Consider the following 13783-nt stretch of genomic DNA (forward strand, 5'->3'; position numbering starts at 1 on the left):
TACTTGCAGGCATTGTACAATATAAGTTTTAGAGGATTCTCCAATAAAATTCACATATTTTCATCAGTACCAATCATTAGTCGGTCAAAAAATGGTACATATATTCTTTTAAACTAGATTTTTTTATTGATATATTATAAAATGATTAAAATATAAAATACCTATAGATACCTGCCATAATATTATGATAATATCTTATGTCGTTCGTAATATCATTCATTATAATATTTAAAATAACTAGAGGTTTTTTCGCTATGTCATCAATAGCGAGCATTGTGCGGCGCCATTGCAGTTGCAGCTTGCACCGTCGACCGGTGGCGGTGAGTGAAATTTGTGAATGCCTGCGGCGACCTTCTGCCGATGGCGGGGGGCGGCTGAGAATGCCGGGGAAAGGGATTGTAGCGCCCGTTGACTCACAAAAGACACCACGAACCACAGTGCAGCGGTAGATTTGCCGCCGTTAAGTTGTGTTTAAATTGTTACGGCCGGTCATTTTGACAGTTTGACAACTACCTGTGGACCAAAGCGCGCGTATTTCATTCGATATTTTTTTATCAAATTAAACCGAATTCTTTTGAATAGTGATTTTTTTAGTTTTTTCATCTAAAGTTTATAAGGGTACGGTTCGTTTACACGTGAATATAACCTGTCGATTCTCGTCGTGTTATTGTGAAATCGTGTAATTTATTCTAAGTTGACATCTTATGACGAAGAATCGAAAGTGATTTTTAAAGACGTTGTGATAAACAGTGTTTGTATTTTACTTTAAATCACTTATTAATGTGAGAAATTATGAGTGTGAAACTGGTTTTATAGAAAGTATGTAAAAATACATATTTCAATTTATTAGGAAAGTTTTCTAAAATATACACGATGTTGTACTTGAAATTGATCGCATTGCTCCTGGTAGCATTGGTCCAGGTAGGCTTAGGAGCCAACAGAGTGACTGTGCTAAAATGCTGCCGGATAGGTGAGAGCTTGCAAGGCGGAGTAGGAAATGAATATCAGTGTGAACCTGGTGCTCCGGTGATGTGGACACCGCTGGTTTATGCTCACAAACGAGGAATTTACTTAGCGAAGGGAACCCACCCTGTTAATTGGGTAGTGGCTGAAATGCGGCAACCAACGTGTACCCCGCCATCTAGATCAATATTGGTCCGTTCTTCATCGACACAGAAAAACTTTTTGATGTTCGCAAACGGATCTCTCTGGCTTCAAGAATCACAAAAAATGCTAGCTCCGACTACCTTCTGCGTTGATTCAGACGCAGCGTTTGTCTGCTCTGATTTCGAACAAAGGAACTCTTCAGAGGATAACGGAGTTTCACCTTTAATCCAAGCAAAAAGGAAGATAAAAGTAATGAAATGCTGTGGAGAAGGTGCAGCATATAGCGAAAAAACTGGAGCATGTGTTGCATCTATTGAAGGCGTCCCAGAACTTCAAGCAGATGATTTGCAACTTGTCGATGATGGATCTGATATCGGATACGACAATGGAACAATTGGAGTACAATTAGTTGGAGGGTTTCCAGTTTGTGTTAGATCTGAGGGTGGTTTTGTAATAGCGGGAGCACTTTCAGAAGCTGCTCTTAATAGAGACGGTGCCCTGCAAGTTAGTGGAGCGGGCGTACGACTTTCACGTGGCCAGTTTTGTCTGGAGAGGGTACTGGAACTAAACGATTCTCCGAGTGTGTTTGCTTGTTCCGAAAGTGTTCCGGCGGGAATTGGTGTCCCCAATAATAACAGCGATCTCAGATTCACGTTATATCCTGTGGGTCTTCTCATTTCGACAGCTTTCCTGCTGGCCACTTTGGTTGCAGGATTTCTTCTGCCCAACACTCACCACGCGCTGCATTGGAAATGCCAGACGCATTACATTGCATGCCTTCTCGTCGGCGATTTGATTCTGGCGATTACACAATTAGCAGGCAATGCAATTTCTGGAACCGCTTGCATTACAATGGGTAAGCATTTTTCATTATCTTTTTGACATTAAATATATTTTATGCGTATTCTTACTACCCACATATTTACATTATCCAAACTTTATGTTTTATTGATTAATAACAATAACTTGTTCTTATCCTTTTACGCATGCATGGATTTACTGTTGACAGTACGTATTATCGCTGTCATAACAAGAAAATAATATACGTGTAAATACGTATTATCGTGCAAGTTGCAAATTGTATGCATGGATCAAAAAAGTTCAGAAGCCTCCGAATTTTCACGCGACAACACAAACGTGGGCCCTCTAACCGCACCCGCACCACACTAGGTTTTAATCGAGTGTACCACAAGGCCCTACGTTTGGTGTGAAGCATCAGCAGTTGTTTACGCCTGGGAATGTCTCAAGAGCAGATACCCAAGACCGAGATCGCCACGCTCTCAAATGGGCTTTGACTGGTTGGAATTTGTGCGATATCTGCGCCTGCATAACGATAGTGGCGAACCTGGCGGAAAAAATACGAACTACCACGTAAAGTATTTTGACGTTTACTTTTTCACAACTACTCAAAAAGCACCATACAATGACAACAACGCGTCTCGCGTACGCTTGAAGAATGAGATAGTCAGCACTTTTACGTGTAAACAGTTATTATAGCGATAGTTGAATTTACCCAATATTATACAGCATACGCCAGTAAATTCATGCACGTGTACAGGCGCTATTATGCCCAGTTCACAATGACTGCAAAATCGAGCACGATTAACATTAGTTTTGCAAAAATATCCTTGATCTACAGAACAGATATAACTAACGTGGTTCATTTTTTGTTTGGGTAAGATTTTAACAAATCGTGAGATAAGATGTTAACCGGTAATTGGTGGACAAACATCTAGTTTCACTTTTAATTATGCAATAATATGTTATAGTAGGTACCTACTTAATCGTCCATTTGTAAAATAAAAATCTTGCGATTCGAATTCTAGCAACCGGTTTGTAGAGCAATCATCATAAAATCAACCACGGCAGTACGTGCCTAATTTTGACAACATAAACTTTGATAATAATATCATCTAGTTTGTTTTTTCTACCTAGCCGAATAGTTTCGTTAGCTTTGTGATCTGCATTCCAGACACAGTAATAATAATATCAAGCCAATGATATCCGGTTCTAAGGACCATCGTGAATTATTTATGAACTATGTGCTTACCTATTTATAAATAAATTCATACCGAGTAAAAAGGTAGTTAGATTAGCGTAATCTCTTCACTTACCTGCGTAGGTAGGTATTTATACTCAATATATCAGCAAAACATACTTAAGGCCTAATTACACCAACAGTCTTGCAGACAACGAAATCCAACGATCACGCAAGATGGTCGTGAAGACTTAGTATCGTAAACTTTTAAACACAGAACGATTCAGCTACCAACGCGATCGTGTTATCGTTTGATTCGATTAATTCATAATATCATCATCAGCCGGGGTCAATCCACTGCTGGATGAAGGCCTCCCCAAGCTTTCTCCAACTCTCGCGATCCTGTGTCGTTCGCTGCCACGTATTTCCGCCGAACTTTACCAGTTCGTCAATCCAGCGGCTTTTAGGGCGACCCTGTGGCCTTTTCGTACCCCTTGGGTACCATTGGATGACGGCATTTATCCAGCGGCCGTCCTTTCGGCGAGCAATGTGCCCCGCCCATCTCCATTTCAGCTGTTTGGCAACGTCTATTACATCGCGTACTCTTGTCTGCTTCCTAACCCATTCGTTTCTCTTACGGTCCTTTCGCGTGATGCCCAACATGCACCTCTCCATGCCTCGCTGTGTGACTCTTAGCTTTTGGACATCTCTCGTGTTGAGGGTCCACGTCTCGCAGCCATACATGAGCACGGGTAGCACACATTGGTTGAACACCCTACGCTTACCCTTACCTACGCTTACCCTTGCCCTACGCGACATAATGGTAGGTCACTCTTGAAGATATTATTCAGACGTCCGAAAGCACTCCATCCCAGCTTTGTTCTTCGAGCAATTTCATCGTGCATGCTTCCGTCTATGGACACCTGCTGTCCGAGATAGATGTAGCTGCTGACTTGATCGAGTTGGGTGCCAGAAATACAGATAATCGCAGGGTCACAGTTCCTCATCACTTTTGTCTTTGAGACATTTATCTTTAGACCGACCGTTTGACTGACATCCGCGAGTTCTTGCATTCTACCTTGGAGGTCTTTCGGGTCTTGTGAGAGTATTCATAATATACACTTAGTTAATATTTATAGGTACATAAATAATTATGAACACAGCAAATATATATATACCTACTAGCAACTTGGTGACAATACCAAACGGTCTTCCGTCATATTATCTAGATCAGTGGTTCCCAAAGTTGACTGGGCTCCGACCCATCTAACAAAAATGTCCAATCTTGGGACCCACCTCTTAGCTGTAGCATAAATATTGGTAATGCTCAGATTCCCTAGTGGTGAGTCGTGGTACTACTTAATGCTTATTTGCTCTAATTGAAATAAGAAAAATATTTTTATAAGTGTTACCAATATGAATGAAAGACTGTTGAAATAAGAAACACAACTTAAATAAAAAAAATATTACTTAAATACCAACATCTGCAAGGTTTTTACAAAGTTATTTCAATGGGGAGGATGTACGAGTACTTATTTGTTTCTTATTTTTCTTCATTACAGTTTTAGCATCAACTTCAACTTTAGTTACTTTTAATCGCAGTGAGTTTGATATATCCAATTTATTTCGGTATTTAGTTTTAATGTTAACCATAGCCGAAAATCCGACCTCACATAGATATGTGGTAGTAAAGAGGAGGAGGACTTTCATAGCTTCATCGAACAGGCAAGGATAATTATCCGCAACTGAGAGCCAGAATTTCGTTAACTGTTTACGATTGAAACTATTTTTCAGTGACGTATCTTCTGATAAATCAATGAGTTCTTCACTTGCTTTTGTTGACATACTAGTTGGTAAGTCGCCTTGAAATGGGTTTCAAAAAAATATCCGCCAAATAAGTGAGCTTGAGAATAAATTCTTCGTCCAATAGATGTTTAATATATTCAGTTTTTCCTTCCAAGTAACTTCATTACGCAATTCCACTAATCGTGACAGTACTTTTCCCCTGGATAACCAGCCAACTTCTGTATGCAGAAGAAGAGATGTATGGCGGCTACCCATTTCTTCACATAGTTTTTGAAATAGGCGGGCTTGTAAAGGTTTTGTTTTAATATAATTTACAATTTTCACAGCTGTATCAAGTACTGTTTTGAAATCAAGTTTATTTCAATTTTTAGGAATTATAAATAGCTGAATGAAATATCAAATTTATCACTTCCTATTTTTTTTAATTCATGTATACAGTGGCGAGGGCCCACTCAATATTCACTCGCGACCCACTGGTGGGTCGCGACCCATAGTTTGGGAAACCATGTAGAATCTAGATAGTTATTTTAAATGCCAATGGAAACTACTTATGGGAGATTACATTTAAAAACAAGTTTCAGATTGTATTTACTAGCTGCTAGCATATTATTATATTAATTTTATTTTGTACGTAGGTATTAAGTATGGTGTATTAAAATAATGAAAATAGTCAAGTAACCTGTACCTAAACGTCACATTTTCTTTATGTCAAAATAGAGACATGACACGCCACGTGCGACCCTTATTGGAACCCCACGGTTAATTTGAATATTTTTGTACGTTCTCGGTAATCTTCAACCCAACTGTCACCAACTGGCGAGTGTGTATTATTTTGGCCACGACTCCAGGTAACGATTCAAAGTGATATTTCATGATCAATGGCGATCGTGGCAGACGATCAGTGTGAGAAGCTGTCAATGTAACTTAAGCTTTATAAGTAGATTAAAAGGTACAAATCACTTTTTCCGTTCCAATACGAAACAAATAGATCGCAGTGTGTAGGTAGCATTTCAATGATTCACTCATATAACAGCAGGGTGTTCAATGCAACATAGAAATATACAAATTTCCTTTGACTAAATCAAGTAGAGTAGTTTGCGTGCCGAAGTCCTTAAAGAAAGCTCGATAATAAATGCGAGGTGTCCATAAAGACATCTAGAATTTAAAAAACTTAATATACTTACACATAAACTAAATCATTGGATAATCAGGTTTTCAGAATTGGCTCTCAGTTCTTATCATAAACGCCTCGTTCTAACGGCTCCTAATCCATTGCCAACTGTTATTCATGAACTTAATAGTTGGCGGAAAGTCCTACGTCTTACAGGGAAAACACAAATAAATTCATATTGCTTCCTTGGTGATTTCGGCACGTAAAACACATGTTGTGGTGTTGTCCCATTTCACTGCCTGCGGTAAGGTTTCAACACCAAAATGCATGCAAACAGATCAGTGATGCCAACCGTACTATTATAGTTCAATACTATAATTTTAATTTCGCGAAAAATGTAAAATACTATAATTTTACGCCAAATATACAAAAATACTATAATTTAATAAAGGATTCAAGACGAAAAATGTTCATGTACTCTATTTTTCAGAAATACTATAATTTTTACGCCTTTTCCCTATAATCAGCATAGAAAAATACGGCAACACTGAAACAAATGTCAATCAGAGAATATTTTGATCATCAGCTAACCTACGTGTTTCAGCAGTTCTAAACTAAAGAATTATCAACCGGAATGTATCTTCTCTAGTCAACGGAAATACATTGCAGTTTCCGAATTAAATGACAAACCTGATGTGAAGAGCTAAAATAAAAGACGCTCTCTAAAATATGGGTCACCAACAGACGTATAACGAGAATTGGTTGATAACATTCACTCAACACTTTTAGTCCATCTCGTAGAGCACACATAAATTCTCATTCGTAGCGGGAGCCTTACATGCCAACCTTTGCTGCTAAGTGGGCGCAAATTCAAACTCATGTACAATGAGCTAATCTTAGGTATTAAGTTATATTGTGGAATAATACTAAATGCATTTTCCCGATGATATTGCTTCGGAGGTAATAAAATATTTTAATTTAAATGATAATTGTGTACTTATTTATTTTTTATTGAACAGTAAAAATGCATAAACGCATTATATTGCACTTATCAAACGTAAATATTATATTCATTCGTTATTTTATTATTACAATTCTTAATATATAATATTCCTATAATATCAGTGCATTTTCTTCTACGAACTTAATAATTTATTATGATTGCTTTTTAAGTAAGTAAATACCAAGTAGGTACGTGAGTACTTAATGCATATTATTATTTTTTTAGTATTCTTATGTAGATTGGAGATTAATACCATTAGGCATGAATAACGGTTCGGAATATTTATCAAAGATTTTAGAAACAGAGAGATGCAAACCCGGACATTGAAAAGTTTTCTTATCGGAAACCATAATGTGAAGAAACCCTATTATCTTCGAGACATAAAAAATACGAGTTCTTCTGAAAATATTTTATAATAATCTGTCGGAGGATACACTTAAAATAATTGAATAAATCTATTTTATTATGAATGCGGAAAAATAAATTATGCTATGCTGTGACAAACACAAGGTTTCCCACTGTCTTCCACCTTCATAGAAGGAGGTTGTAGGTATTCAATATATTTCGTGGTTACATTTTACTACCCTACCCTATGTTTTTTTTGATAAATTTCGAATAAAATGATTTTGTCATGAGGTAAATGTATAGTTTTCATATACGAGTATCTACATTTGTCTGGAAAATTGAACTTAAAATGAAAATACATAGCCCGTATCCATAAATTTGTACTCATGCAGCTGGCCGCATCACCGATGTTGTATCGAAAATAGATGGATGTGAATTATTGAGATCATAATGTATGTTTAAATAGAACACCAAAAAGCAAGACAGATGAAAATAGGTACTTTGGTAAGTAAATCAGAAATTTAATCATATCGTATAATAATAATGTATTATTTACCTATACTTATACAAATTTGAATGATTCTAAAGTATGTTAGCAGAAGTAGTTGGTCGTAAGTATCTTATTGTTTCTAATAAAATTGTAACATTGCTGTCTGAAATTCTTCACGGATAACACTTATTTTTTTGATCTTAATGCTATACGGCCATCTATTTACGGTACGACAGCTCACGGTAAACTGTTTACCATTGAATTAAGCATTGGACTAAGTACATACATAGCAATTTAGCCTAGCAAATGATATATAGGTACCTACCTATGTACATACAATTTTAATTTAGACTGTCCACTATCCAATAAAAAGAACCATTGGAGTAAGTAGTTGAGACAAGCATTATCACAAGAACGTCTTTAGTTTGTTTCTACTGAACTATTTGTTTTCAGTCTAATGTTTATTAGACAATTTTCATTGGGTAAATAGTTAGGTACTTATAGGCGTTTTAGTTTTGTTAAGTTCACATGATAAAAATAAATGGTTGTTTTATAAAACTATTGACAAACAGAAATTTATTGAATATGTAGAATAGGTACATAAATGGGTACTTACATGTGGTTTCATTATTTAACCTTTAGACAGCATTTCTCAATTAAATTAATATGCGATACCCTTTTATATTTTGTACCTACCTACATCATACCCTTTATTTTTAGCTTTATAACTTATAATTATTTTAAGTTAATTTTTTCATGGTCGATGGTAACTATTTATTACACGTGTTGCCCTCTTCCATGCCTATTCAATGCCTGCCAAGGAAAAAGTGATACATTGATAGGAATATTGAACGGGTTAACTGAAGTTTGCATATAACCACGCTTCGTAGGCTTGAAGAACACGGAGCGTAACCAATCATGGTTGTTTCTAGGTAGGTAGTCTAGGGTCGGTATAATGTGGATTACAATGAATTACAAAGGCAGTTTAGTAGATAAACTACGAAGTAAAAGTGATCTCATCCAAATATTGTCACCAGATAAAAAACATAGGATTTAAAACTCTTTTCTTATTATGAAAAACATTTTGTTCTAAATCAGTTTTTCTTTTCGACCATGTTCGAACCTAATAAGATCATATGGGCCTCCACAGCGTGGAAAAAACAATATGTGTATTTACCAGACCCAGGATTCGAACCTGGGACTCATAGCACTATAGGCCGACGCTTAAGCCGCGCGGCCATCGTGGGTGTCTAAATATAAATCCATAATTATTATATCCCAAGGGTTACGCGGCACCCATTTGACAGGTACTGGTTTACACTATTGTAAAGTATTTACGTAAGTATTTTTTACAAAATAGATACAAAATTTGATAAATTTAATGTAATTTTGAATACTTCGTCGTTTAATAAATTGAGAAACAATATATTAAGTACATGTCATTGTATGTAAGTCACATACCTACCAATATATAGGTTCTACAGTATGTACTTATTGTATATATTATACGTCTCATGCCTACTTATTAATTTAATTAACACGTACGTACGTGGTACACTTTCATTTTACAATAGTAAACTAATTACTTTTAATTATATTTCGACACACTGACTTGAGTCAATAGATATTGCTGCTTTTACGCCATACTAATGCTACTATTAGGTATAGGCTAGCTTTAAAAGCTTAGATAGCCATCGACTAAATTGTAAATTTAATTAAAAGGTGGTTATTATTTCATACCCACTAGTATTTTTAGTATTTTTTTCCAGTCGATCTTTAAGGGTACATTGGTACGACTGCATTACAAACACTCGATTTTGTGAGCGTATATGGCAGCTCTCGGTGATTGAAGTAGTCACAAAGAGACGCTCATGTGGGTGGGACATGTGGGCAAGAGGAGCGAGATGTGCCGATGGACCGAAAGAAGTGGTGCTACCTTGTTGAATGATTAGTAGGTAGTAGATGTAGCTTTACATTGCAGTAATAAAATGTTTGTGGACACCACGTTGGTCTCCTTATTGACCAACAAATCTATATTGATCAGTGTCGCGAGGAATTTTGGGGACGGTTCTGTACCATATATTTCACATATTCTTCAAACTCAACTGACTTAAAGACAGATACGTAGCTGCAATTTGCAGCAAATTGACGCGAGAGTGTGGTTAGGTCTTGTTTGACGTCAATTGGATCATTTTCGAATCAAGCAAAATTTGTGATTGCGTGTCTAGTCTCTAAAGATTTTTCGCACAAACTGTCAGTCAAGATAGATTACTTCTATCTTGTGGAAAGGCATGATGAAGTAGATACTCCGGAATATTTAAACAAAGAGCCGTATAAATTATAACAAAGTAACTATCCGTCCACCGAAAGCACGCCTTTCCTTTTGGCGGCCATTGTCGAAAAGTCGGTCAGAAATATACATACCATTTTGCAAAGTTAGTTTACATATTGTTTGATACATAATTTATTAAAAGATGATTCCAGAAAGCTGATTCATTATCATTAAAATCTGTGAAAATCACAGTATGTAAGTATATTCCTAAGTACCTACCTACATATTTATCAGATACAATATTTTCTAAATCAAGTTGTTGATGAATTACAATAAGTCTATCAAACCGAAAACTAAAACTGACTTAAATTTTTGGGACTCTAGACTTCCAGGGAGTCTGGAATCTAAAAACTTATGAAAGTGTTACCCGTATATTTTCTATATGTAGGTACATTTTTGTTATCCTCAAACTACATAATATTATCCATCATTTGCTTATCTTACTGGCCTCTTATAATAATTATGTTCTGTGTGACTAGCTGAGGTCTACTGTTCCGAGTTTATCTATAAACAACGTAACTGTGCCGTGACCGATTGTTAAACTCCCATTGTTACAATAGTCACATACAAATATTAAAAAATCCCAGCATAGCTTAAACACGTCTTTAACTTTAGATTGGTATCTAGATATTTAAAACAAGTGATTAGTTAGTATTCAGTCATAAATATAATGTTATCAGTAGATAATAAAGATATAATTACTGTTAGAGATGAATTATGCTGATTTACCTATGTCCGTATTGTAATAATTGAAATTTTACCGATGTTTTACATAAAAAAATATGTAAGAGTATGTTAATTTGTATTAAACATTGCTAAATACAATATACAAATACCTGTTAATTAAAATTTAACTTAAAATACTTCCTAAGATATAATAAACAGTGTCGTAACAAGGGGTATGGGAGCTGAAAAACCGCCCCGGGCGCAAGAAGTGAAGTTTTATTGGACGCGTAAGAATAAAAACTAAACGGAAAATTTCATCTTAAAATTACTAAGTTATGGGGGAACGAACCTTCTTATGATTTTGATAAAAAAAATTATTAGTTAAAAAATCTTTCAATCAATCCCTTTAAATCTTTTTTGAGTTTATTATCATTACAGTGCTCGAAATGGAAAATTTCACGAACAGGAACGCTCTATAATTTTCCGAAAAAACGGTATGCTTATTTTTTTTCTTTACATACGTACGTACGTTGGATGTATAAATGCAACAATAAACTTTGAACTTCTTACGTGGATAAGGAGTGAGCGTGTGGGCAAGGATTGTCAGCGCCGCAGGCGAAAGAACCTCGTCTCAACAAAGTATACCGTCAAGAATTGTATTATTCTTTACTCTTACTTTATCTACCACCCATAATCAGCAGGCATGTTACTTCTACCACCACTCGTCACTGCTTATAACTTATATTACTGTCTCATTTGGGATAGTTCAGTTTGTTAATTAATTAAACTTAAAAAACAACATATCCACATACCTACCATAAAGATTCAAATTAAAAATTAATTTACATATAACAAATTTTACAGATTATAGATTCAAGACGAGCACAGAATATTTAAAAAAAAATCAAAGAAATAGTATTAAAATAGTGTTTAAAAAATAAAGAAATAGATGCAGCAACTATTAGAAAAAATAGTAAGTACCTATACAGAGACGAGTAAATACAAAATTTATACAGTACATATCTGTACACCGATAGAGCTAACTACGCCATTTAATTATTTAAGAAGTTATAAAACAAAGAATTTATAAATCGTTCACATAAACTCGTTCTCACGCAGGAGGAATATACCAATATCCGAAGCGATTTGGTTGAACTCAGTGTGTAAGCGTTCTTAAGATAAATCAATCGGATAAAGCCATGGATGGCATCCACACAGCTTCAAACAAAGGATCCTCAAAGATTTCTTTTGAACCTTCTCCACCATAAGGGCCATTAGGCCATACCTACTTCTAAGAAAAGCTTCAAGCCATCATCACCAAACTACGTAATTATAGCATTTTAAATTACCAATGGTGTATCATTAATTATCGGCTTTTGAGCTTTGAGAATCGATGTCTCCGCCGAATCTTAGGGGTACATTGGTACGACCGCGTTACAAATACCCGAGTTCGTGAGCACAGCAGCCTTCGGTGATTGAAGTTATCACGAAGAGACGATTTACGTGGCTGGGACACGTATTCCGGATGCCGCCAAAGAGTGCGGCACTTCGTACCCTTGTGGCACAGCCTCAAGGGTTCCATCGCCGTGGCCGCCTCTCCCTCGCCCTGCAGCGGTGCTACAAAAGCGACCTATTTGCTGCAGGTCTGACATGGCGGGAGGCGCATGGCGATGGACCGAGGGAAGTGGCGCCAATGCTTGCCCTATGCCCCAATATTAGGACATGACAGGGTAGAAGAAGAAGTATCATTAATTATATAAGATAAAACATGACGGAAGGTGCAACTCGAGTTGCTAAACACGATTCCTATAGAATAATATAAAATTGTCATTAATCAGTAGGTACCTACCTATATTCAACATTATAAGGACTAATATTGTAGTGTATGTATATACCTATACCATAGGCCCCACATCGTGAAGCTGGCCCCCAGGCTAGGATCTTTGGTGGGGCCCCCTTCTTATCGCTAAGAATAAAGGCAGTATGTACGGGGTAACAATAATCTGTATATTTAGTGTTTTATTGTATATTTTAAAACATCCATACGAATTATGGAGATGTCGAGTATTGATAAACAATTAAGAATTGTTTCGTATAACCACATAACTATAAATAATAGTATTGTAAGAAAATTCTTTTTTTTTTACTATTAAAGCAAATTTGTGATGTGTGTTTATCTCACTTATCTGGTCGATTCGCCTCGCCAGGCTCCTCCTGAGCACGGGCTCCCAGGCTAGAGCCCTCTCAGCCCCTCGTTGTGGAGACCATGACCTATATGTTACAATGATGATGCTTTGGTTACCATTATTGTAATATACGTACACTTACCACCTCAGATTAAAGAACTTACCACCGTATTTATTTAATCTATGACTACCATCTAAAATTATTTGTTGTCCGCACTGAACACGTACCTACCTAATTTGTGAGTGTATTTTAAACTAAACGATTCAATTTGTGATGTGTGTCCTTACCTAGTCTCATTATAGTCATTATTATTGCCACGGTGATGAATAATGATAATACAGAACAATAATATATTATTATGATAGTAATAAAATTTTATTGGAGGTTATTCTTTTTTTTTAAAACAAACTACATAGTAGGTATCTATTGTTTCTATTATTTTTAAAGTAGCAAGTTACAACGTATGTAATTATAACACAATAGAAACGTCCCTTAAAAATAAACTAATTACGGTAGGCTATTCAATAGTTTCATACCAAAAACATTGTTGTAGGAAAATGGCATAATGGTGCATTCATTTATTATTCATTGTAAAAATAAGGGTTTACGACACGTCATAAATATTTTTTAACACGTCGAGTCAATTTTCGAAATGACATTGAATCAGAAAACCCTGTTTCAACTGTATTGTCGATCTTAAATGCTTATCGGAGTGAATTCTTAATGTTTTAGAAGATTTACACGAAGTACCTACTACT

The 13783-nt window shown here is 36.0% G+C and overlaps 1 protein-coding gene across 2 annotated transcripts in view; it reads left to right on the forward strand.

Moving 5' to 3' along the window:
* Window positions 1-436: 436 nt before the first annotated feature.
* mthl1 (adhesion G-protein coupled receptor methuselah-like 1) overlaps window positions 437-13783 on the forward strand; it is a 265760-nt gene continuing 252413 nt past the window's right edge. For both annotated transcript variants that reach the window (XR_015071919.1, XM_085958007.1), the window contains exon 1: window positions 437-1963. Coding sequence is in view for 1 of the 2 variants with exons in the window: in XM_085958007.1 (XP_085814133.1) it covers window positions 874-1963 (1090 nt within the window). In the remaining variant the exon portion in view is untranslated. The remainder of the gene's footprint in view (window positions 1964-13783) is intronic.

The sequence above is a fragment of the Rhyacophila brunnea genome, unplaced genomic scaffold, assembly GCF_057557595.1.
Source record: "Rhyacophila brunnea isolate RB1 unplaced genomic scaffold, BYU_Rbru_1.0 scaffold_7, whole genome shotgun sequence".
In the NCBI taxonomy this organism is placed as follows: Eukaryota; Metazoa; Arthropoda; class Insecta; order Trichoptera; family Rhyacophilidae; genus Rhyacophila; species Rhyacophila brunnea.